Consider the following 27,175-nt stretch of genomic DNA (forward strand, 5'->3'; position numbering starts at 1 on the left):
GTAGATTTCTACAGACAGCCAACCTCAGTGATTAACGTTCTCTAGGAGGGGCCGTTGTGGGGCAGCAAGTTAAGCCAACACCTTTCACGCTGGCATTCTACGTGGGCACTAGTTCAAGTCCCAGTGGCTCTAATTCTGGTCCCACTCCCTACTAATGTGCCTGCGAAGACAACAGAGGACAGCCAAGGCACTTAGGTGCACCCAAGATGGAGTTCTGGCTTCATTCTGATCCTGCTCCAATGGCCATCTGAGAAGTTAACCAACTGAAGAAATCTCTCTGTCCAACTCTGCCTTACAAACTAATATATCCTTTAAAATAATTCTTCTAGGACACTACTGCTTCTCATAGGTGGTTTACAATTTAAATTTTTCCTATTTCTTCATCATGACTGTTTTTGGTCAATTCTTCAGCTGATATACACAGAAGTCATAACCTTATGTCACACACGTACTTAAAACTCTCCCAGCAGCCACCTATGTACTTGGACTGCAGCCCAGTTGGTTGCAATGGCCCTAACTGGCCTGACCTGAGTCAGTTACCTCTCGAGCCTTGTATTAGACCTCAAGTCTTCATACACGATTCTCCTGCCACCCAAGTTCCTGACCCTAAACCCAACATGCTGATCCCATTCCTGCCTCATTCCTGTTATTCTCTGTCCCCTTAGCCTAAACCTGCGAGTGCTGCTTGCTCCATCTTCCCTCAATCACTAGTCCAAATGCCACAAGCTTTTCTGTCCCACCATTCCCCCAACACACAAATGTACCATCTATGGGCCAGTGACCCTCCTGTAGATGACTGCCCAGGCCAGGCACTAATCAATCCCGATCCAATCAGTTGACTGGGTGACAGGATCACAGGATAAAGGAAGCATGATAACATCTGAAAGAACACCAAGCTCAGAGGCAAATAAAAGCACCAACTTAAAAGCAGTCCTTAAAAATAGAGCAAACATGAAGTGTCATTCTGAATACCTCTAAGAGAATGTGTAGTTCAGTGAATATCATTTACCAGCACACAGACTATATCTACTTCAAAGATCAACCCTGTTCATAGACACAATCCATATTGCATCAGGATACTTCTTCAAAGTACAGATACTTAGCTTTATTTATTATTGTGGTTAAAAAACACAAATACAAATTTAAATAAACAACAAAACCAATGCAGCTAAGTCTCGAGTTGAAATTTTATTTTTAAACAAACAGGAATTGTAACAGGATGCAAAGACAGAAACATGCTGTGAAAATGGATTCTGTGTCTGAAACACCAAATCATAAAAGGAAGCCCAGTGGCCTCAGCATTTGCCACAGGACAGGGCAGCAGGGTCGTCCGTTCTAAATATGGGCATCTTGAGAGACCCGGCGTCAGCAGTGCAAGTCGGGATGGCCACAGCCATGGGCAGGCTCTCCACATTCTTGAAAAAGCCATTTGGGGTTTGTCAGTGGGGGGTAAATTAAAGCCTTATGTATTGTGAAGCAAATAATTTGAAAAATGTAGAGGGGCAATGAACCCTGAAGTTATCAGACATCAAATGACCATAAAAGTACTCTGCCAAGTTTAGCCTAGAAGACCTACATTTTGTATTTTTCAACAATTTCCTAAAAATACTGAACTTGGTCCTTAGATTTAAGATGCAATTTATCAATTGTATGTACAACTCCTCATTCATTTGTCCAAGCTCCTTTTCCACGTTTTAAGTTGCAATTAAATATACACAATTTCAGGTATTCACAATTAGTAATGAAGAAAAAGAAAGTTTAAATTAAACTAACTCTGGTGATGGTGGAAAACAATTCTCAGGAACATTGCTACAAATCCTTATCACCTTTGAGAGGGAATTCAACTTACAGTATACAAAGCTGTTCAAATGGTAAAGAGAGAACATCCATTTTAATGTTAAAGCTTATTTTTAAGCCTTTACTTCAAAAAGTCTTGCTCTAATACTCCAGTAGCAAGAAAACAGTGTAACCGGTCAGTACATGGGAAGGTTTCTCTCAGGTCTTTAAGTTCTCAGAAGGCATTGCTGAGTTAGTTCCACGCACTCTACTCCAAGCAACTGATTTAGCTTTACATGTTACATCTTAAAATGCTTCATAATTGGCAGAAACAGAATTAAACAATTTACTTTTTCAACAGGGAACTTCCACAAGGATTCCTTTGCCAAGATTCAGATACCCCCTTCATTTTGATGCTTCAATTTTTTATTAAAAATAATGTTTAACAAATAAAAATAAACTGGAAAAGCAAAAGAATTCTACACTGCTTATATCACCCCAAGTCTTTTGGATCAACCATGACTAGCACGGGTTAAGGCACATTACACCAGAGGCAATTGGCCAATAATGAAGAAAAAAAAAGCCTACAAAATTAACAAATGAAACCATTGTGACATACTGGAAAGCTGGTAACGGTTATATAAGCTTTTGCCTTCTAAAACCATAATCAGAACTCTGGAAGATTAATCAACATTTTAACACTTCCCATCTGTACAAGTACTTAAGGTGGTACTTACTGTCACTTGACAAGTTGCTTAGCATTGCAAAATTTGATAATTCATGTCTTACTGAATTTTTCCTGACTTGGAAAAAAATAAAACACCAATTAAAAGCAGATGTCACCTTTAATTCTAACTAGCTGAAAATTTTTTGAATCTTTTTACCCAATGCAAACAGAGAAGGCATGTAGAAGACAGTTTGGACAGTTAAGTGCCCCACAAATTTGCAAGTGATTTTCCAGAACTTAACCCCATGGGCCATTTATCTGGCAACTATCCAAAAAGTGCAGATTCAAGTAGTCATCTAGAAGATAAACTTACTGTTACAATTTTCACGAAAATTGCAAATCCAGACCAGAATAACTAAACTAATATTCTTATAATTGCCATTTTCTATCTTTTAAACACAAACATTTTCAAAAATCCTCATTGTCCCATGCTGTTTCTGTATTAAAACTGTAATTTTTAAAAAAGTTTTCAAGCCACCACCTGTGATGCTGCCATCCCGAATAGTTGCTGGTTCACGTTCCAGCTGCTGCACTTCCCACGCGATCCCAGCTACATTTCCCTCCGCACTGACAGCCTGAGGAGCCAGGGGAAGGAGGCCCAGGTGCTGGGGCCGCTGCCACCCACGTGGGAGACCCAGAGAAGCATCTGTCTTTAGACTCCCCCAGTCCTGCCCATTGCAGCCATTTGCCGAGTAAACCAGCAAGTGGAAAATACCCACCCTCCATTTTGTAATTCTGATTTTCAAATAAATGAATTGTTTTTAAAAAGCAATATAAAGTCTTTAAAAACGACTGTTAAAACAAACTTTTACATTTAAATGATCCAAGCACTGATTTACATCCAAATGGATTCATCCTCAAATAATCTGACTTGGGTATCACCATTTCAGTGTTTTCAATGTCATAAATCCTCTCACTTTGGAGTGTAACCTTCAATCCTGGACATATATTTAATGTTTTAGTTAGTACTACAAAAATAAATACAGAAATACAGACAAAAGATCATACAAGCATATTCAACTGGCAACAGTAAAAATTTACTTTGTTGCAATACTACATTTTCATATATGCAAGTAAATAATTAAGCATAAACTGGATAAAGAACTGTAACATTATGTTCCTAAAAGCAGGGATACTACTGTTATCTAATGGTCCTGCATCTGTGCAGGAAGTAATTTACGATAAAATCCTGAGTTCCAGAAATAAATTATTATAATACACAAGCATCAAGCTTTTCTATAAAGAAAACTTAAGGATTTAACCAAGCACTACAGTTTCAAAGACAGTATTCAAAATGTTCTGTCCACATGTCCACTAGCAGCAACCGCAGGCGCCACTGTCCACCTTCACAAACCAAGACCATGGAGCAGGCAACTGCCACAGCAGCGAAGACGCACACACACCCAGCATGGGAAGGCCTGCTTCTGCTCCTGGCTCTAGCTTCCTGCTAATGGGAGCCCTAGAAAGCAGCAGAGGACTCTATCATCCACATCAGAGATCTGGACTGAGTTCCTGGTTCCCAGCCCAGTACTGGCTACTGCGCATCTGGGGAATGAGCCAGCAGCAAAAAGAAGAGGACGAGGCAGAGAGAGAAACAAGCCCAAACAACCTAGTTCCAACCAAACAAGGGAAGAGGAACCTCAGAAGCAAACAGCAGAAAGAGCCCAGCCAGTCTGGATCTATTCCTGCTTCTGCACTCCATCAAACCGATTTGGCTACAAATTTACAAGAATTAAAGGAAACAGGTTAATCCTGTATCCTTCACTTCCTGTGTTGCACATAGAGTATCTTCTCTTTATCAGAAACTACCATGAAAACCAAGTTTGGGGGAGCTGAGACGGAGAGATGGTCACAGAGAATGCAAGTGGGAAGCCTACCTGGGACACCTGGGAAGCCGCATCTCTGCAATCTCCTCCTGCTTCATGCATTGCTAATCAGAGATCCACTGGAAGCTTCAGAACCAACTGAAAGGCCTAGCAGGGTGTGTGGCTTTCAATTCTTCTACTGTTTATTCCCGATATATATTCATTGGGCACAGAAGCAACTCCCTGAACAAGGGCAGCCTCTCCACAATGAAATGTAAATTACTGACATGTGCTGAGACCTGGACTTGCCACCACTAATGAGCACATTAAAGGAAAAATGCTGGCTAGATGACGGCAACCTTTTTACTTGATCCCTGTGTGCACGGCAAGCCACGATTCAGCATCAATTAAAGAGGCTAGCTGCAGAACAGTAACAGTCAAGTCCTGCCAGCACTCTTAATGCCTCCTAGACGGAGAGCTAAGACAAATATAAAATGTTCATGCTTCACTGATTCAAAATATTACTACACACACAGCAGCTTTTGGCTAAAACTGGTGAAATTTGTCTAAAAGCTACCTTTATTCCCAACAGAGTCCTAACAGTATGAACAGGATCTCTGGTTGTTAGGAAAAAAGAAATCAAGGAGTACTAATTTATCGGTATACTCATTAATTCAGTCAACAAACTCTAGATTAACCAATATAAAACTCAACGGTGATTTGGGAAGACTCTGAAAAACTCAGAGGTTTAAGACAAAATAACAAATTTTACAAACCAATGATTTAGAAAACAAAACAAATAAAATATCTGACTTAGAAGAGCAAGAGATCCTTTACTTAAACATATATACTAGAAGATCATAATTAATTCATCCTAACCTAATCCATAATTTGTAGAACAAAAACAAAATGAATAGATGTATAGTATTTACCAATTTGCTATTTATTTGAAAGGCAGAGTGACAGAGCGACTGATTTTCCATCTGCTGGTTCACTCCCTAGAGGGCTGCAACACCCACCCAGGAGCCAGGAACTACATGCAGGCCTCCCAGCTGGATGCCAGGGACACAAGCACCCAAGCCAACACCTGCTGCTTCCCAGAAGGCATCAGCAAGATGCTGGACTGGAAGCAGGGTAGCTGGATGTGAACCGGCACTCCAATATTACAAGATGCCTAAGTCACAGTGTTGTTATAACCCACTGCCTCATTAGCAATATTATATAAAATAATCAGTTTCATAATCATAAGTAAAATATGTAAGATAAATATAACAGGAAGGCTCTAATATGCAGTGACCATTTTTTGCAAAGCATATTATAAATAAAAGCAAGCACTCGTATTGCTTTTTGATTATGATTTTACCTTTTTCTGTACATACCTAAAATGTATACTAATTCTTAAGACCCCCCCAAAAGAAAAATCACAACTAATATTGTACAATAAAACTTTAATCATCTGTGAAATACATACAAGCAATTCTACTTAAAACAAAAGGTTTACTTACTAGTAGACAAGTAAGCAAAGTGGAAGTCACCGGAGATTAAGAGATGAGTAAGTAAGGAAAAGTCCTTGAGTTGACATGCCAGCAGTAATGATAAAGCTACAGGGTTGAGGGGTAGAAAGAGTGATGTGTGCACCTTGCTCCTTCAGTGTGGAATGTTCGCAACTACGGATCTCAGCAAAGGTCAACCTCCTAGAGAGGGCATCCCTCATCCCCTCGGCTGACAGGGCCACGAAGTCATCTCTCAAAATCTGTTTACAGGGACAGATGTTCACTCTGGTGGTAAAGGAGAGCTTCACCAGCTCCCAGCTCGAATTCCTGATGAGCTTCCTGCTGATGTGGCCCAGGAGGCAGTGGGACTGTGTTGACTGAACTGTGACTCACACGGGAGACTTGCACTCAGTGTCCAGCTCCCAACTGCAACCCTAGCCCAGAGGTTGGGAGCAAATCAAAGGACTAGAACTACTGAACTTTTTGCTTTTCTCCCTTGTTCTGTCTCAAATAATAGACAAATTTTTAAAGAATTCTTTTAGTTTTAAAAACTAAAAAATTGGGCCCGGCAGCGTGGCCTAGTGCCAAAAGTCCTTGCCTTGAGCGCCCCAGGATCCCATATGGGCGCTGGTTCTAATCCTGGCAGCACCACTTCCCATCCAGCTCCCTGCTTCTGGCCTGGGAAAGCAGTCGAGGACGGCCCAAAGCTTTGGGACACTGCACCCGTGTGGGAGACCCAGAAGAGGTTCCAGGTTCCCAGCTTCGGCGCAGCCATCAGCCGTTGCGGCTCACTTGGGGAGTGAATCAATGGACGGAAGATCTTCCTCTCTGTCTCTCCTCCTCTGTATATCTGACTTTGTAATAAAAAATAAATAAATCTTCAAAAAAAATAAAACAAGTGAGTCAAGCAAAAAAAACTAAAAAATTAGCCTTGACACATGTGTGTTGTATCTATTAATATCTGCCGTATTAACAGTAAGAAATGTAATTAACTAATTTTGAAAGCTCACTTGACGTTAACAGTGAAATATTTTGTCAAAAATTTATTAGTAAAAGTGGGAATGCTTCAGATTTATTTTGAGTCTGTCTAACACCTGAATGAGTAGAAGACAGCTAGATTGTCCTATCTGGTTTCTGCGTTCAGTCTGCTGTGATAGCACACATCACACAGTCGCTGCTCTAACTCCTGCTCCAGTGGAGAGGATGAGAGGGGAGAACCATCTTACTCAGTTAAATCTCTGAAAAGGCCTGCGAGACCCCCATGGGTGCCCAAGCACATCAGCAAGCAATCCTCAACTGTATTATCACTTCTACTCACTTCTCATGACCTGAATTCATTCACTTATTAAATGTTAAATATGTATAAATAGAGAGAGAGAGAGAGAGAGAGAGAGAGAGAGAGAGAGAGAGAGAAAAGCAATCCCTTGGGAACTGAGACTTCGTCCTGATGGAGTATTGAAAGCAGATCCAGTGCTATCCTAATGACGGACAGGTCCTCATGTCCCGAGATGGCACTGGCCACCTCAGCTCTTCCTGACCTTCCCTACAGTAGCTAAGCAGCAGGTACCAACATGCAAGAGTTCCAAGAGTTCCATCTCACTGGGCTCATGCCCCATGGGCTGGCTTTGCGCAAACCCCCTCCCAGATCTCAGAACCCATGCCGACTTGGCAGTGTAGCTAGAGTCTTTCTCTGGGATTATAAACTGGCACACAGTGGCTTCCTTCCAGGGTTTTATATCTGCATAAATGTTTTCTACATAATTTACAGCTTTATAGAAAGGCTGTTTGATACAGGCTCCGTAACTTCTCAAAAAGAGAAGTTCTTATTACAATATAACAACTGTTACTACAACCTAACACATTAGACCTAGTGGATCTCCGACATCTGACATACAATTCACTGTTGGGTTTTTTTTAAGGATTTATTTTTATTGCAAAGTCAGATACACAGAGAGGAGGAGAGACAGAGAGGAAGATCTTCTGTCCAATGATTCACTCCCCAAGTGAACGCAACAGCTGGTGATGCGCCGATCCAAAGCCAAGAGCCAGGAACTTCCTGGAGTGGGGTGCAGGGTCCCAAGGCTATGGGCCAACCTCGACTGCTTTCCCAGGCCACAAGCAGGGAGCTGGATGGGAAGTGGAGCCACCGGGATTAGAACCAGTGCCCATATGAGATCCCAACGCGTTCAAGGCTAGGACTTTGGCTGCTAGGCCACGGCGCCAGGCAATCTTTACTGTTAAGGACAGGCACTCAGATGAATTCTAGAATGAACAGACAATGATTCCCCCGTCTCCCACCCTGCCAGGGTTGGGTGTTACTGGGGAAAAACCTTACAGAGTATGGCACCCAGGCTGTTTTCTAGCCTATGTCCCCCTGGGTGGGACTAAGGAAACACAGCGGCAGCTGATGGAGTCTTTGGAAAATACTTTTCCCTACCACTTCAATATGTGATGAACTCCACTGAAGACTTAGAGACGGGACAGCCTCATCACTGAGTCTGTGCCTTCTCTGTCAGTGTTCCTTACTTCAACAACCCCATTCACACACGTTGTGCAATGCTTAGGAAGAGAGTCTCAACCTAAGGACGATGATGCTCATTCCCCAGCTGCACACATGAGCAAGCTGCACTGCCACAGAAGCTGGGGTTGAGGCTGATTCCTCTCAGTGAGTGAGAGCCAGAGGGCAACTTCCTGCTAATGTGCCAGGACAGTAACAGACGATGGGCTACATACTTGCGTCCCTGCCATCAACGAGACTAGGATGAAGTTCCTGGTTTTGTGCTTTGGCGGGTGCCTTGTCCTGGCTGCAGCGGCCACTTGGGGAGTGAATTAGCTGATACAAGATCTCTCTCTTCTTTTCTTGTTCTCTCCTGGACACACTGCCTTTCAAAGAAATATTTTTAAAATTAATCTTGCTTTTAAAAAATTGAAGTCTGATTTTCAATGGGTTGACCTGTAATTTTTCGCCTTTACAATGATACAGAAGTAATACACATTCAGTGGACACTCCACTTCCGTTTGAATGGTGAGCTTTCCCTGAGAGTGAAAGCTGCATAGGACCGTGCTCCCCGACAACCCCGGGCGGCGGCAGGCAGCCCAGCTTCCAGCCACAATCCCACCACGACCCCGGGCGGCAGGCAGCCCAGCTTCCAGCCAGCCATGGGATCATGAACAGGCAAACAACCACAGCTCTGCTGTGCAGCCAGGATATGATCTTCCGGAGGTTAACACGTGTATTAAATTCACCTGCAACTCCAGGGTCCTTCAACCTACAATAGGTTTAACAAGACATAACCCATCAGAAATCGAGGAACATGTGTACTGTTGAGAAAATGAAAAGGGAACCACATAAGGGGAGGAAATATGTACAATGATGCAATTTATACAAATGGTTTTTAGCTAGATTATATAAAGGACCCAGACACTTATTCCGCAACACTAAGCTACACAACCGAATTAAAAACTGGTCAAGAAATTATACATTACAACATGGCCCAAAATACAAAGAGTCTTAATTTTAACTTAAAGATACTGGGATCATTAATGAAAACAATACCCTAACACATTTCAAACATGTTTGCATTGACCTTATATATGGAATTTATTATGTGAGGCATATATTACCACAACCCAGTGGCTGGAAGGGAGACTGGACTAACCAACTACAAAATGTCTACATCTGATCTCCAGCCCCGCTTCCCATCCAGCTCCCTGCCTGTGGCCCGGGAAAGCAGTCAAGGATGGCCCAAAACCTGGGGACCCTGCACCTGCATGGGAGACCTGGAAGAGCTCCTGGCTCCTGGCTTCGGATTGGCTCAGCTGCGGCCCTTGCGGCCACCTGGGGAGTGAATCATCGGACAGAAGATCTTCCTCTCTGTCTCTCCTCCTCTCTGTATATTTGATTTTCCAATAAAAATAAATAAATCTTAAAAAAAGTGATGAGCATAGTATGTGAACTATATCGCAATAAAACTAGTATTAAAATAATAAGGCCAACTAAGGACAAAAACAAAAGACTAATAAAAAGAAAGAAGTACACTAAACCGTCACTAGGAAAAGATTACACAACCTTCTCCTGCAGGTCCGCAGAGACTGCGTTCTACCCAGGAACATCAAGCAGAGCTGAAGGGCGTCAGCAGCTCCTTCAGGCCCCTGAAGTCGGGCAATCCTTCCAGGAGACCCCTCAGCTGACAGCCAGGATCACAAGGAAAACAACTACGCTGCATCAATGAGAGAAGGGGCAAGAGAGCTTAAAACTCCACCAACAGTCACACAAATCTCAACCACTCCTAATTATCCCCTACTCCACCCCCAAACCAGAACCCCCGGCCTGGTTCCAATTTGTCACAAAAGCAGTTTGGAATCCACCGCACACAGAATCCAGACGTCCATCTACCAGCTGAGTGACACTGAGTAAGGCATTTCTTCAACCTTTCAAGGATTCTTTTCCCTTCTACAAAAACATTCTAAGTTTTCAGGAAGATAAAGTAAAAATGGTGCAGATTCATGTACAGACAGGCATTCCATACATATTTCTAAGAGCCTGGGAACCACTTCTTTATTAGAAAAGCTCTACACCACTTTTTTTCCCCACAGTTAGAACCCAACATCAGCAAGTAGCAGTACCTACACAAGCAATCCACGGCAAAGTGCCAGGGGGGCACACGGAAACACGCTCCACGGCAGAAGCTGAATCTGGCATGAAAGGTGGCATCTATGGATCTAAACGGAGCAATGGGGTAGGAGGCTCTTAAACAGAAAGAAATCTTACATTTCAATATAGCCATAGGATCTAAATTTTCTAAAATTGGGCCCAGCATCATAGCCTAGCAGCTTAAGTCTTCACCTTGTACACACTGGGATCCCAGCTAAAATCCCGGCGGCTCCACCTCCCACCCAGCTCCCTGCTTGTGGCCTGGGAAAGCAGTCGAGGTTGGCCCATAGCCTTGGGACCCTGTACCTGTGTGCGAGACCCAGAAGAACCTCCTGGCTCCTGGCTTCAGATTGGCTCAGCTCTAGCCATTGCAGCCACTTGGGGAGTGAATCAATGGGGATAGACGATCTTCCTCTCTGTCTCTCCTCCTCTCTGTATATCTGACTTTCAAATAAAAAAATGAACAAATCTTTTTAAAAATTTAATAATAAAAAATAAATTCCTAAAATTTTACATGCTTTACCAGACACGTATAGAAGATATGGCAGTCCACTGGGACCTGCAGAGGACATCTGGTACCATAGCAGAGGAGGGCGGACAAAACAAACTGGTCAACTATCCCAGCCAGGTGTTGACAGCAAATATCTGGGCAAATGGGAATTCTAAGGTGGACTATGTCAACCAATGGACCTTGGAAGGATTTCCTCATCTTTGGATTAGCAAGATCAACAGCTTATCAGAGCTCTGGAAACCACTTGTGTAGAACTCTCAAAACATTCTCCACATCGGGACCCTGAGATGATCTTGGGTGACCATTGCCCACATCCGGGTACTGAGGTGGTTGGGAGGCTGGGTGCAGCTTCTCCCCTTATCTTCTGCCTTCCCCCAGATACAGGAATAATAAAAAGAAATTTTGGAAACGATGGTCTCACCCACTTTCCTTTAAATTTCTTCCAGCAAAGAAATCTCAAATAAATGGTTTTATTCACAAAAAAGGTTTATTTACATGCTCAAAATTGAATATTTTAATATACTAAAACCACAAGTCTCCTTTTAAATTGAAAAATCTAATGAGAAAATTTATGTAGTTAAAACCAGATGTCTATAAAATACATTGTAACTTGCCATCAAGAATCACACACAATACATACTTACACGTACATCCCAGGTTACAGACCGTAAGAGTTGTTAACAGGCCTGGCACAGTAGCCTAGCGGCTAAAGTCCTCCCCCTTAACCCGTTGGGATCCCATTTGGGCACCAGTTCTAATCCCAATGGCCCTGCTTCCCATCCAGTTCCCTGCTTGTGACCTGGGAAAGCAGTTGAGGACAGCCCAAAGCCTTGGGACCCTGCACCCACATGGGAGACCCAGAAGAGGCTTTGGGCTCCTGGCTCCTGGCTTTGGATCGGCTCAGCTCCGGCTGTGGTAGCTGCTTGGGGAGTGAATCAACAGATGGAAGATCTTCCTCTCTATCTCTACTCCTCTCTGTAAGGCTGACTTTCTAATAAAAAAAAATAATAAAATAAATCTTTTAAAAAAGAGAGTTATTAACAACTGGATTTGCAAGGTCTAACTATTCTCTTCACCAAAGGAAAAAAATCCAAATATGAGTAAAATATCATTTTAAATTCACTATAAACAATAGTTAAATTAGCAAGGTCACTGGTAAACTTATCAACATTAGACTTTTAGTATCAAAGTACTTACAACACATTACAATGCACGCCCCCTGGACCACACAACTGAAGGCCAGTGAGCTAGCAAGAGGCTTTCCTGCAAGTGCTCCTCCTCACACGTTTCCTACCACCTGACAGTAACGGAAGCAGCACAGCACGGGTTCTGCTTAAGGTCTTCACAGTGTTTGACCTTAACATTGCAAGGACCATTTGCTCCTCCTCCAACAGAAGCAAGTGAGTTACACTATTTCTGAGTGCGTGTGCTTACAGGGAGAGCACAAGTCAAGTCCTGATTCTGTTACTTACTACTATAGCAAGATGGAGCAAGTCACAACATGGAAGGTTATTTTCCATCTGCTAAAAATGGTTTATAATCTGCAGCTTCAATGTTTGTATACTCTAAGCAAAACCATTCATGACCAAGTGTTTTATAAACCACAGGGTCTTGTACATGCACATTACTTGTTTTATAAACCACAGGGTCTTGTACATGCACATTACTATAACAAACTCTTGATTTGACAAAATCACTAAATGCGCTGCTCTCATTCCCCTAAAGATTTCATTAATAACTGGTCCACACGTACTAAGGCATCATCACTGGGACGCACAGTCCACATGTACTAAGGCATCATCACTGGGACGCACAGTCCACATGTACTAAGGCATCATCACTGGGACGCACAGTCCACACGTACTAAGGCATCATCACTGGGACGCACAGTCCACACGTACTAAGGCATCATCACTGGGACGCACAGTCCACATGTACTAAGGCATCATCACTGGGACGCACAGTCCACACGTACTAAGGCATCATCACTGGGACGCACAGTCCACACGTACTAAGGCATCATCACTGGGACGCACAGTCCACATGTACTAAGGCATCATCACTGGGACGCACAGTCCTGAAGGCAGTCTGCCTGGCAACAGGGCCTTCGTGCTGAGCTCTCGCTACACCCACAGCAGAGAAGGCAAGCATGATTCCTGACTCTGGCTCCTGCATCTGGCCTCTGTGCCTCTCAAATAAGTAAATCAATGATTTTTTAACTATCTGCATAAAATCTGAGAAGCAGAGCATTTCTTTTTATGTTTTTGATTTTTAAAAACTGTATTTTAAATGTAACCTCTCTTTTAATTTTTTTTCAAATCAACTGATAGGAATTACATGTACTACTACAGTTTTAATGATTTTGTGACTTCGAAATTTTATTTTATAAGTTGCACGTCTCTTCATTTGATTATTGCTTATAGCCCTTGACTATTCTCCTATTGAACTACATCTATTGTTAAACTTTTTATTTTTTAAACTCTGCTTACTGGAGCATTAAGCCTTTGACTATTCTAAGCTAAGTGGAAGAAAGTATTTGAATCAGAGTGATGGAAGAGACACAAGGAGAGACAGGGGAGAGAAGAGACAGAAGGAAAGAGGGAGAGAGAGAAACAGAGAGGGAGAGAGGGAGGTGAAGAGGGAGATGGAGAGGGAGGGAGGGAAAGAGAACTCTTCCACCCACTGGTTCACTTCCCAGATGCCCAGAACAGACCCTACCAGGCCAGACCAGGCAGAAGCAGCCAGAACTCCACGCAGTCTCCACAAGGTGACATCATCACCACTGCATCTACCATCTGAGCCATCATCACCCAACCTTCCAGAATCTACACTGACAGAGAGCTGGATTAGAGCGGACCAGCAGCTCCGAGTCCCGTCCTCTGGTGAGGAATGCAAGCAGCCCTAAACAACCCGGGCTGTGTACCAAATACATTTTTAAAAAGCAAACTGCTAGTTTTTAAAAGCTTAGTATTTTTAATAGTAGGTGAAATCTAGACTCACCTACTTTCTAAAGCATTTGTATAGCAATTACTCAGAAAAAATCATTTTATTCATAAATATGAAGTAAAAACGATAATAAATCAGATGGAAAACAAAGAATTTTTCAATAAACAAAAAAAGCTACATTTGACTAAATTTCAAGTATAAGGTATAATATTACAACAAAAGAACCCCACAGTACAAGCTACAAAGAAGTAAATGTTTTAATTCTTTTGCTAATCTTTCTCATGGGAAGTTGCTTCCAACGCGGCGAGGACACCATGTCTCTGGTGTCATCAGATTTCTGATATTCCCAGGCTGGGATAAAAATCATCAAAGTTCAATGGCTGGCCAGCAATCACACAGATAATGCTTACATGGCGTAACAAAATCTGTGAGCAATTCTGTTTAATTGGGATACTTTCATAGCACTTGCCGGCTAGGACCAGTATTCTAAAAAGGGTCATCTTAATGGGCACTCTGGTGGAAAAAGTTAATTTGCTATGAAAATTATATCCTAAATCAGAGTTTTGCCCTGATAGACAAAAAAAGGGGGGGGAGGGTTTCTTAATTACTACCTGCAAATTTTCATAGCAAACAAGACACAGAGCAGTACCGCCTTCCAGCTACAAACCAGCAGTTTCTGTCACAGGAAGAAAGTTTTCTTTCAAGTCGAATATTATAACAATATTTAATCCTTCCACAACCATCAGATTTATAATGCATGATAGGATAAACAGGATAAATGACAGAGGGGATACAAAGATGGATAAAATCAAGCCTCCCATCTTGAGGCAGACATTAAGGCACAGAAGCAGTGCTAACATGATCCAAACAGTAGCAAGCCAATCAAGATACTGAAAATTTTTTTATCCTCTAGATGTCAGTGGGAAGAAATTACTTTCCAGCAGAAGTATACAGAAATCTTTACCAGTAGGAGTAACCAATGGTCTGTACTTTTAAGGACTGCTGGAACTATGGCAAGACGGGATGGTGGGCAGACTGAGGAAAGAGAGGGAAGGAGACCGTGGACAGGCGAGTCATGTCTGGGAATGCTATGGGAAGGGGCACACGACGGATAAAGGGAAACAGAAGACAGCAGTCAGAAAGAAAAGGGGTGAGAGGAAAGTGCTTACAACCAGGGCCTTCCAAAAAACTGGACAGAGAGCCTGCAGCCCAGAGGTAAAGAAGTCCACATCCCACTTTAGGGTGCCTGGCTTCAATTCCTTGTCCTCACTCCAGCCCCAGCTTCCTGCTAAAACAGAGCCGGGGAGGACCGAGTTCTTGCCATCCATGAAGAAGACCTGGAGTACAGTCCTTGTTCCAAGCACATGGGTCCCAGCTGCTGGGGCCCTGGGAGGAGGGAGATAGGCAGACAGGAAGGGGGGGAACAGCAGGTACAAGCTCACTCCCTATGAGTCTCTATGCCACTCAAAAATATTTTTTTAATTCATGGAATTTTTTTCCACTTAATAGAGCACTTCTCCTGAGCAGGACCCATTTTATGGTCTGGATATAAAGAAAAATAAGCATTTATAAGTGAGTGAATAAATTCATGATGACCATGTCACTTTTTCCTGCATCTGATATTCTTCTATCCCAATTTTCCAAGCTTTTCTATAAAAAAGTAAGTAAGTATTTCCTATAAGTAAGTATTTTAGGCATGGCGTGTCAGATCTCTCTGCCACATCCATTCAGTCCTACTGAGATAGAGCAAAAGCAGTCATGGACAACACACAAAGCAATGAGCACGGCTGTGCTGCAATAAGCCTTTATTTACTAACAGAGGCAGCAGGGTGCAATCACCATGTGCATTACAGCGTGGTGACTCCTCAGCTATATGAGCTTCATGTTAAAATATTAAATTGCCCATGTACACATAAATATAAGTATTACTTGAAATGATTTCTGAAAGCAGAACATCCATCAAAATTCCAAGGAAGACCAAAAAAATAGAAATACACAGGGATATAAAAAGCAAAAGCTGTAACACGCTGCTTCAGACCTGGTCACTCTGGAGCTCTGGACATTGTCCCCTAACTCACCCTCCTTGAAAACCTTCCAAGGCCTTTGGTTAGTATTCAGGGCTTAGTTTTTAGATCATATAGTACGCTGGCAGAAACAGACAATTCAAAGCTAGAATTCCATTATCTTAATAATTGTTTGTTTCAAGTTAAATGTTTTTATTCCAGGTGGAAATTTTATTTAGAAATAACATTCAGAAATAATTATAGTCCATAGAAGAAAAAATTAGAAGCATGCCACAGAAGCAAAAAAAAGTATACTATATCTGAATAAATTAATACAAAACTTATCCAATCAGATTTTTAAACATGGTTTAATACTTAAGAACTAAAGTAGAGATACTAAGACACTCACATAATTTTAACAAAAGAAAAAAAACTTACAAAATAGAAGAGACGATAAGATTCGATATTAAGTGCCACAATTCGTGATTAAAGATTAAACTAACCTGTGACTTCACATTCCACATTTGGGGATAAGTTAAAATCACTAAACTTCCTCACATACTTGCACTTCACATCCCCAAGTTTTTACAACTCAAAAACCAGGCAATACACGATAAACTAGACATCATTCCTCAAGTGTAATGTCATAATTTTTCCATTTTTATGGGAAAAATTCTTCAAATCAAGCCTTGAGTTACAGAATAAGAGCTCTTCATTGTTCACAAACAACCCTGAAAGGCTGCTAAGTCCTCTGAAGTTCTAGAATGCATCATGAGCCATATCTACAAGGCCCCATCACCACCCTGCTGTCCGAAATCTAATCAGATGGCGGTCGTCACAAACTTACCAAACGTTTGGCAAATTCTTTGTTTTCCGAAAGGAATCCATAACCTGGATGTACCTTAGAATTGAAAAGAAAAAGCACTTTCAGTTTTTTCTTCCTGCTAATCCTTTATAAACAGCCTGTAGAACATTGATGTGTTTACTGCTGAAGCACCGTTGAGTAAAGTAACCCCTAATGCACATTTCTGGGTACAAAGTCAGATTCCATGATACTGTTTATCACACACTGCTGCACACACTGCTTTGGTATCAGCCATAATCGGGGCCACATACCTGTGTAGCTTCCTACCTAGCTGCACCTGCTACCTTGCTCACTCCCAACTCTCCAACTTTTTCTGAGACTACCTTCCAGGGCAGGTTTGAAGAATTTCCCAATGGCTGGCTAATGGATCAGATAATTACACAGAAAGAACCTCTGGAAAGGGAGATGAAAGTCTCTAAATTACACAGAAAGAACCTCTGGAAAGGGAGATGAAAGTCTCTAAATTCCCCTTTTCTTTACAGTACCAAAATTGCTGGTTTCCAAAGTCCAGGGTGTTAAGCAAACATACTTCCTTCCCGGCCACATTCAGAGACTCGAGCACTAAGAATGAGCTCTTTCTGTGCAACTGAACTAAAATGGAGGTTGGTTTTACTTTCTAGAGTTTTCCTTCTAACATCTACCCTCCGTGCCGCCCTCCTGACTCCAAGTACAGCCATTCCCAGCTACTCTAGGCTCTCCTACCCACTAGCCACAGTGCCACCAGTTTCACAGTCCTGCTTCAAGTCAGTCAGTCTCGGCTCCGCCACAATGGCCTAAACAAATTAGCCACTCCAGTGCTAATGCTGAACACATTTCCAGTAAAAATGCTAAAATGAACACATTTCTGCTAAAATGAAAGTCAACTTGTTGTAGAAGCCAATTATCATAATCTAGATGTAGCTTCATATCAAAGATTGGTAAATGTTAAACTGAGTTTTCCAAACATAGAGCAGAATAATTTAAACTACATCACACAGGAAGCGGGCTCCTTTCACCAATTTCATTTTATACAAACATTCAACTAAAGGACTATATTTTGACAAGCCATAGTTAAAAGGTTGAAAGAGTTTTCCTTCATTAACTGTACTAATAAACTGTAAACTTCTATAATATTGGTTCATGAATTCTGCTTTTTTTTTAATCTAAACATGCATCTTACTAAAAGATTTGCTTTCAAGAGAATGTGAGCAGTAATTGAAGCACCGCGGGCTAATTACCAATCTTGGCCGCTTCCATCTAATTTGAGAGATAACTCTGAAGGTTTTCAACATTATGTGTAATTAGTTTTCTGATATTTCAAAAAACAACAACAACTGCTCCAGATGTCAGAATCTGTTTTTTCCTAGGATTCTCCTTCCTTCAAGCAGAAAAGCAGATAAAGAGAGCTAACGATTTAATTATATATGGTGCAGGGATTTGGCGGCTATTAAATGAAGAAAAAATGACTATATGTACTATTTTTACTTTTGGAAATGTTCTTACATATTCATAATTTTCAAATGACTAAGATTTTAAACAGGGTCTTTTAGGTTCTTTTTGTAAATCAGATTATTTTTTAATGCTCTTATTATGCCAAAGGGGTTAATACTAAAAACTAATTGGGATTTTTTTTTCTTCCTAGCAAATTTGGAAATGAACTGAAACTGCTCCCTGGTGTGAAAGCTGAATCCAGCAGCCACCTGCAGGAGCAGCGACCGACCCTGCCAGATGCTACAGAGCCTTTGATTTCCAGTAGCGAATTCGGCCACATTTAACTCATGCAACGTGAACTAACAGCAACAGCATTTTCAATCATCCTTTCTCATTTAAAAAAAAAATATAAACTCCGGCTTTCTGCTCACTACGTATGAAACAGCCGCAGTAGGGAGATTCATTCAGACTCACAGCTTGGGACCTGGTTCTCCTAATGGCTTCCATGATGGCATCCATGTTAAGGTAGCTTTTACTGCTGGGAGCAGGGCCAACGCAGACGGCCTCATCCGCCATTTTCACGTGAACCTGAAGAGACAAAACTCCGCGTTAACAGATGCTCCCAACAAAAAGAATCACCGCCATCCCCCGACACAACCACACTGCGAATCTGACATCTCATTTAGAGAGTGCCACGCAAGCTCAGGAACTGTATTACCGACGACTCCATTTATGAAGCCTAATTCCCAATGTCTAACCAAATAATTTCCATAATATCCGGCACTCACTTAAGTAAAATCACAGCAAACAACTTTAGCATCTTAGTCTGCTCATCTGTACGTAAATCAGCTATCAAAACCGCCTTGTTTCACGGAGCCAGGCTAGCCCAATATTTAACTAACAAGCACTCATGCCTAGTTCTAAGCAAGCTCCCCAGGAAGTTGGGATAATTAGAGGGACTGAACAGAGGGAGGCAGCGAGTGTCCCTGCACAGCATCAGGTCAGCACCAGGCACAAATTAAAGCCCAGGACTACAGAGTTCAATATCACAACACACGAACCAGGAAATCTTGACTCATGGGAATGCTTGCACACTCTATCCTCACCCACTTCACATTTATTCCTCAAACAATCAGTATGCATATTAAGTTCTAAATCTACTCAAATGCAGAAATGTACACTCCATTTTAATATACTTTAGAATGTTTTAAATCTATTTTTTCTGGGGAATAAAACCACAAAGGCTGGATATTCCAAGTGGGAAAGAGGAAGTTTCCTAATTCTAAAAGGAACTTACTTTTAAAATGCTGAAGGGATGAGTGTTTTTCAAAGGCTTTTCCTAACAGTTTAGGAAAGTATGAATCACTGTATAATTCTTTTACAAAAAATATATATAAAACTGGAATAGTAAAATATGCCTGAATATGTATAACCCTCTCCTCCCAAAAGAAAGATTCTTCAGACCACAAATACTCCAAAGATCTCCAAGGTATTGTCTTCATTTGTGAACTTATTTTTTTAAAGACACTTTATTTTAAATTACATCTTTAAAACTAAAGGGCCTGGCATGGTAGCCTAGTGGCTGAAGCCCTTGCCTTGTATGTGGCAGGATCCCATATGGGCGCCTGTTCTAATCCCAGAAGCCCCACTTCCCATCCTGCTCCCTGCCTGTGGCCTGGGAAAGCAGTTGAGGACAGCCCAAAACCCTGGGACCCTGCACCCGCGTGGGAGACCCAGAAGAGGCTTTGGGCTCCTGGCTTCAGATTGGCTCAGCTCCAGCCATTGCAGCCACTTGGGAAGTGAATCATCAGATGGAAGATCTTCCTCTCTTTCTCTCTTCCTCCTCTCCACATATATGACTGTCCAATAAAAATTAATAAATCTTTTTTAAAAACTAAACTAAAAAGCAGCCTTATGAAAAGTTCAGGTTATTCTTTAAGTAATATTTTCCAATAAAATTAAAAGTACGTTGAATATTCAAATGAGAAAGATAATTGCTCAAAAAATTAACAGATCAATATTTTAGTAGAAATACCCAAACATCTGTATAATTCCTTTAGCAATAAAAATTGCAAGGACAGGCCGCCACGCTTGCCCTCACCTGGCAGACCCCAACTCCTAGTGGCTCTGCTTCTCTCAGTCCACAACACCCCTCCCTCGACTGTACTCTGGCCAGCTCGGGTCCCTGCCAGTTTTGATCAGTTTTGTTGTGTGGCAAGTGTGGCTATGGTTTCTGTTCCTTGTTTTTCTGTTAAAAAAAGAAGAAGAAGAAAGAAAGAAAAGAAAAAAGGCAAATACTTAATGATTCTTTATAAAGAACGTGTTAGCCAGGTGTGGATAAAGTCTATTTAAGGTTATATTTATTTCCCTCAAGGATACCCATTACTAAAGATGCATTCAAAAGTCTCAGTTCTACTGCAGGGTCGCTCTCAAGCACTGTGACTTGCAATGAATCTCCTTTCCTTTGAACTCCAACGGTAGTCAGGGAAGTGTTGGCATTTAATCACACCAGCCAGCAATGATTGTAACGGCTTCAGCCTGTCTGCTACAGTTTGCAGGCTCTGGACAGCAGAGACAACGCCTTCAGGACGTGCCTTCACTGTCCCCAGCACAGCATCATGTACTATAACCTTACTCGCACATTGACACACTCGGATGGTCATTTATCTAATAACCTTCATTACTAAATGTTAGGACTATTGTCTCAGAGTTTGAGAAATTACTTCACATCACTCTTTTTTTTTTTTTAAAAGATTTTATTGTTATTGGAAAACTGGATATACAGAGAGGAGGAGAGACAGACAGGAAGATCTTCCATCCGATGTTTCACTCCCCAAGTGAGCCGCAACGGGCCGGTGCTATGCCGATCCGATGCCGGGAACCTGGAACCTCTTCCGGGTCTCCCACGTGGGTGCAGTGTCCCAAAGCTTTGGGCCGTCCTCGACTGCTTCCCCAGACCACAAGCAGGGAGCTGGATGGGAAGTGGAGCTGCCAGCGCCCATATGGGATCCCGGGGTTTTCAAGGCGAGGACTTTTAGCCGCTAGGCCACGCCGCCGGGCCCACACATCACTCTTACAGGCAAAAATCTAACAAATTTAGTCTTCTGAATCTTAGCAATACTTATAGCATTGGACAGCTGTTTTGGAGGAAAATAAATTTTAAAACGTGTGTGTATTATTTATATGTCCAAAATTTCAAAACGAACACACCAAAATGAAAAAAGAGGGTTTAAGATGGTCTTGACATTTTTTACTCCCAGCCTTTACTCTAAATACATTTTTGTAACAATACTACAGATGAGGGGACTTAAAAAAATTGATGGGAAATTGATGTCAAAGGTAAGATGAAGGAGCACTCAGCCCAGCAGGCACACCCAGTCACACCCAGAGGGGCTGGGGTTCCATGCCTGGCCCTCCTGCCGAGCTCCAGTCTCCCACTAGAGCCGCGCCCAGGAAGCATCAGTGATGGTGCCAGTAACTGGCTTCCCGTTGCCCCTGCCGGAGGCTGCTCTGAGTGCCCGGGATCCAGCTCAGGCCCAGCCAGGCCCCAAGCATCCCCGGCTCTGGGGAGTTCATCGGTCAAGGACAACACTCGCTATCTCACCTAATCAATAGTAGGACGTATTTCCTTAAAATGTAAGTGTGCTTTGTGTAAACCATTTTAAAATCCATGAAGAGGGCCCGGCAGCGTGGCCTAGCGGCTGAAGTCCTCACCTTGAACGCCCCGGGATCCCATATGGGCGCCGGTTCTAATTCTGGCAGCTCCACTTCCCATCCAGCTCCCTGCTTGTGGCCTGGGAAAGCAGTCGAGGATGGCCCAATGCATTGGGACACTGCACCCGCGTGGGAGACCCGGAAGAGGTTCCTGATTCCTGGCATCGGATCTGCGCAGCATCGGCCCGTTGAGGCTCACTTGGGGAGTGAGTCATCGGACGGAAGATCTTCCTCTCTGTCTCTGCTCCTCTCTCTGTGTATCTGACTTTGTAATAAAAATAAATCTTTAAAAAAAAAAAATCCATGAAGAGTTGTTTCTTAGCAGGCATTTTTGATTGACTTTTTGAAGAACCCGCCTACATAAAATTGTATCTTTTATTATTATTGTTTTTTGGAAAGGTATAAAGAGAGCAAGAGAGAGAGAGATTTCCACCCACTGATCCACTGGCTAATTCCTCAAATGGCCACAACAGATCGGCCAGGGCAGGCCAAACCCAGGAGCTTCAACAGTCTCTCCCACATGGATGGCAGAAAGGCAGATACTCAGGCCAACTTCCACTGCTTCCCAGATGCAGACACAGCCGCAGGATCTGACGCAAGCATCCCAGACTCAAGCTGGTACCCCAGTATGATACTGTAGTGTTGCAAGCTGTGGTTTAACTTGCTTTGCCATAATGCTGACACCCTTGTTTAATTATCTTGACATTTGCCCGATATTACCACTAGCTCTATAAACAGATTAAGAACTGGCTTACAGTCTAACATTTTAGTGGGTGAATAATACTGTTCAATCAAATAAATTAAACACCAAAGATAGGTCAGGACTGCTTGTGCTTTACAGAAAAAGGTTTTGAAGAATGGTTTCTTTTCTCCTACAAATGACTTCAGACAGCTCACGGAAAATCACTAGTATCAAAAAGCTCATGGGGTGCACATTATGGCACAGTGAGTGAACCAGGTTCTTGATACATTAGCACCCCATGTCAAGAATGTCTACCCAGGGCCCAGTGCAACATCCTAGTCCTTGCATCTGCCAGGACCCCAGATGGGCGTTGTTTCACTTTTCAGCTGCGTCACTTCCCATCCAGCTCGCTGCTTGTGGCCTGGGAAAGAAGTCAACGATGGTCCAATGCCTGGGGACCCTGCACCTGTGTGGGAGACCCGGAAGAAGCTTCTGGCTCCTGCTTTGGGTTAGCTCAGCTCCAGTCATTGTGGCCACTTGGGCAGTGAACCAGTGGACAAAATAATCTTCCTATCTTTCCTCCTCTCTGTATATCTGACATTGCAATAAAAAAATAAATCTTAAAAAAAAATGTCTACCCATTTAGCTTCTTGCTAACTGTCCCCCAGGAAGGCAGATGAGCATGGCCAAGGAACTCGGATCCCTGCCATGGGAGAAAAGGAGTTCCTAGCTCCTGGCTTCGCCCAGACCCAGCCCCGGCTGCTGTGGGCATTTCAGGGCTGAGCCAGCACTTGGAAGATATCATCTTTTGTGTGTGTGTTATTCTTTTAAATAAATAAGTTAGATTTTTCAGTCTATGGATGGTTTTCAAAGATTGTTTTGTTCAAAATAATCTCGTCGTCAAATTCCATTTTCAGACAAACTTTGAGAGACCTTTGTGTTTGTCAGAAACAAGTCACACTACAAGGGGAAGACAATACACATGTCCCAAAAGACCACAATGGTGCCTACGGTCAGCAGCAGCCAAAAAGTGAGACAAAGCGCCTTTAAGTTAATGATACAAAACCCTAAAACAGCACAGATGCTAATCCGAAGAATGAAAACACCCTGTCAAGAAGACTGGATGTACCTGTGCACCAAAAAGCCCAATATGTTCAAAATATAAATTTTTTAAAGTAAAAAGTGTAACAATCATGTAACATCTAAGCTGAGGTAAACTCATCAATTAATACGGATTTGCTGGCTCTGCTTCAAAAAGGAAGATATTTTAAGCAGTAATACTAAGTATAACAGCCTCCATAAACTTTTCCATTCTCAGAAAATGAACAGAGTTTTCAGAAGCAGATTATTTGTTTTCCTGAGCATTACAGCTTTATATTTTCAACTTTTTTACTTTGCAGGGGAAAATGACTTGTATTAGCCTGTGATTTTCCAAGTAATAAGCCAGCAGAACAAAGGCTGTTTTTCAACTCACAGGACTGAAAAAAAATTCATCTTCCTTTTAAAAATAATTGTATATGTGTGGATTTGGGTAGCTTAAAAAAATTTTTAAGATTTATTTGAAGGGCAGAGCTTCAAAGAGAAAGGGAGAAGAGATGTTTCCCACCACTGGCTCACTACCGAGATGACTGCAAGGGCTGGGGCTGGGCAGTGCCAAAGGCGCGAGTCCCAACGAGGTCGGCACACGGGTGCAGGGAACCCAAGAACTTAGGCCATCTCAAGCACATCAACAAGAGCTGGTTCAGAAGGGAAGCAGCCAGGGTTTGAACTGGTAACTACATGTGATGCCAGCATAGCAGGTGGCAGCTTAACCCTTACTCCACAATGCCAGTCCTTTCATCAGTTAAAATTTGCCTTAATTTTAAAGCTTTATCAAAAAGATTGTATTTATCAAATATGCTAAAAAATATATTCCACTTATCATTATTCTTAAATAGATTGCATTTTCATGAAGAAAAAAAACTGTACACCAGAGGTCTGCATTTGGTCTAGTGGTTACAGTGACACAGTGAAGAAAATCTTTCCAAGTTCTACTGGCTGCCCAGGGCATCCACAGCCCAGTCACTGCATGCAAGGCTTGGCCAGAGGGCTCGACCTGCTCACTTCCATTCTCCGGGGTGGCAGCCTGACACAGCATTCACAGACAGGCAATTTGATCACCAGACAACAATTCTGCCAAAACAGTAAACACTACATTCTCTTTTGATTCCATTTGATAAAACATAATATATATTTATTCACTGTTATTTTCTATGGTAGAATTAGCAACTTCATTTTTGTTCTGTAATTTTCAAAGTGGAAAAAAGAACACGTTTTTTTTGTCAGTTGCAAAACTCCCAGGCCTTTCCACTATCCTGTTTTCACATCACAAAAGGGAGCTAATCCTGAATCAGTTCTAGAACCAAAACAACAGTGTTCCTAGTGCTTGTCCTGCAAGGATGCGTTCATGAGGATTCAGTAAGCAGCGGGAGAATGAGAAGCAGCAGGACCAGAACTGCATTCTCACCGCACTGACTCCTTCCAGGAGCATCGTGGGAGCGTGTGGAGGAGTTAAGGGAAGAAGCAGACAGCAAGCGTCAAGCAAAGCCTTAGTGAAAGTCTTGTCAGTGGAGCAGATGGATGCCCAGAACACAATGAAAAGGCCTGTGGATATAGAAGAAGCACAGACAAGAGTGGACGGGGAGAAAGGCAAAGGTGGGAGCGGCAGTGTGATAGTCGGCAAACGGCTTGTGTTGCTTAGTTTTATTACCTTAGGAGAAACCTGAACAAATGCTTTCAGAAGGAAGCTATGCAAAACAAGGACCAACATGAAATAATTCAGAGTGAAGAGGTTTTGGCAAACAGTGGTGCGGGCAAGTGGCAAGGGCTGGGCAACGGAGGAGAGCAGATTAGAGATCATCTTCCCTCGTGCACATAATCAAGGCTTTAAAAGATCAAAACGGAAGAAAGCATCCTATGTGCTCTAAGACAAGCTCCTAAAACCTGCAGTTACATGCTGCATGGATGCTCTTTATGGAAATTCTAGAACTACCCCTTCAAAGACAAGTAACAGGTAGAGGAGCATCTGTTTCCTTCCAAATGGCAAATGCAGGTAGGTTTACAAACCAGCAGAAATCCAAGGCACTTTCCTTCAGAGGCTTCTATTTTTCATAGGCACAAGAGACAGCTGCCTTGTAACTAGTTGGGAAACAGGAAGAAGAATGGAAAAATGGAAATTGTACCTGAGCAGGAAAGGGCCAAGTGGCTAGAGAAAACAAGATTGCCAGGGAGTCCTGCACTCATAAACACCATTGTGAACACACGTGGACCCCTTCAGTCATGCAAAACTCCTACATTCTTCTTCAAGATGATGGTCAATGCCAAAGGAGTTTAAGCTGGGTGAGGTTGCTAAAAATAATACAGAAAATCTTAGTCCAAATTATATCACCCATAGTTTTATTAACAAAAACAAGAAAGTCAAAAGCACTTTATCCTAACACATGCCAGGTAAAACCCCAGTTCCCATCTGATATCTGTCTGCTGTGGAAAGGTCACTCAGGGGATAGGAGTTTCCCAGCCAGCTCCCAGTTAATGTGCCTGGGAAAGCAGTAAGAAGATGGCATGAGCCCTGGGCATCTGGCACCAATACAGGCAACTCAGAAGAAGTTACTGGCTCCTGGCTTTGCCCCAGCCCAGTTGAGGCTGGTCCATCTGGGAAGTGAACCAGCAGTCCAAAGATCTCCATGTCGCATCTCTGTAACTCCCTATTATACACAATCTGTGTGCGCATCTCCTTTCTGCAACTCGGCCTCCCCCCCTTTCTTTTCCTGAAGTTTTTTTTTTAATCATGTTTTAAACTATTTTATCACACAGTTCCATTGGCTCTGGGATTTCCCTTACACCCTTTCCAAGCCTCTTCCCACCCACTGATTCCCCCTATATCATTTCAATAGCACAGTCCTTCATAAACAATCATAAGTTCCTCATTATGCTATTTAAGTGTATCCTGACATTGCAGGTAGGGACAACGGCAGAGAGTTCAGCAACCTATCGTCAAGACATATTCACCAGATTGACTGACAGTCCATCTTTGATCTGGAAGTAGAGATGCATACTGCATTGTATCTTCATATGTGGATATGACAGTCTTCATTATACAGTTACTATAATCTGCTCAAATGAACAGCCACAAAACAAAATCAACAAGAAGAAAAATAGAAATTTACAATACCAACAAGTTACATAACATGCTACTGAATGACTCATGTGTCACTGAAGACCGGAAAATCAAGAACCTCCTTGAAGAAAATGATGCTACTGCATGACCTATGGGTCACACAAGAATTTAATATGAGAAAAAAACTTTTCTGAAGAAATGAAAATAAAAACATCAAAATCCATAAGATACAGTTTCCATTGATGTTTCTTTGTGAGAGGTGTCTCTGGCAGGCAACAGATAGATGGGTTTTGTTTTTGATCCAGTCTACTAATATATGACACATGATTGATGAGTTGAAGCCATTTGTATTCAGGTTAATATGGATGTGTGGTAATTCGGTCCTGTCATTTTAACCATGCATTTTTCATTATTGGATTTAGTCTTCTGCTGT

General features: G+C 42.3%; 1 protein-coding gene across 1 annotated transcript in view; it reads right to left on the minus strand.

The window, feature by feature from the left end:
• PCCA (propionyl-CoA carboxylase subunit alpha) overlaps positions 1 to 27,175 on the minus strand; it is a 376,803-nt gene that overhangs the window by 273,121 nt on the left and 76,507 nt on the right. The window contains exons 5-6 of the mRNA XM_004577373.2: positions 18,665 to 18,778; positions 16,763 to 16,816 (exon numbers count right to left, since the gene is read on the minus strand). Of these exons, the coding sequence (XP_004577430.2) occupies positions 16,763 to 16,816; positions 18,665 to 18,778 (168 nt within the window). The remainder of the gene's footprint in view (positions 1 to 16,762; positions 16,817 to 18,664; positions 18,779 to 27,175) is intronic.

This window comes from Ochotona princeps, chromosome 12, assembly GCF_030435755.1.
Source record: "Ochotona princeps isolate mOchPri1 chromosome 12, mOchPri1.hap1, whole genome shotgun sequence".
Taxonomy (NCBI): Eukaryota; Metazoa; Chordata; class Mammalia; order Lagomorpha; family Ochotonidae; genus Ochotona; species Ochotona princeps.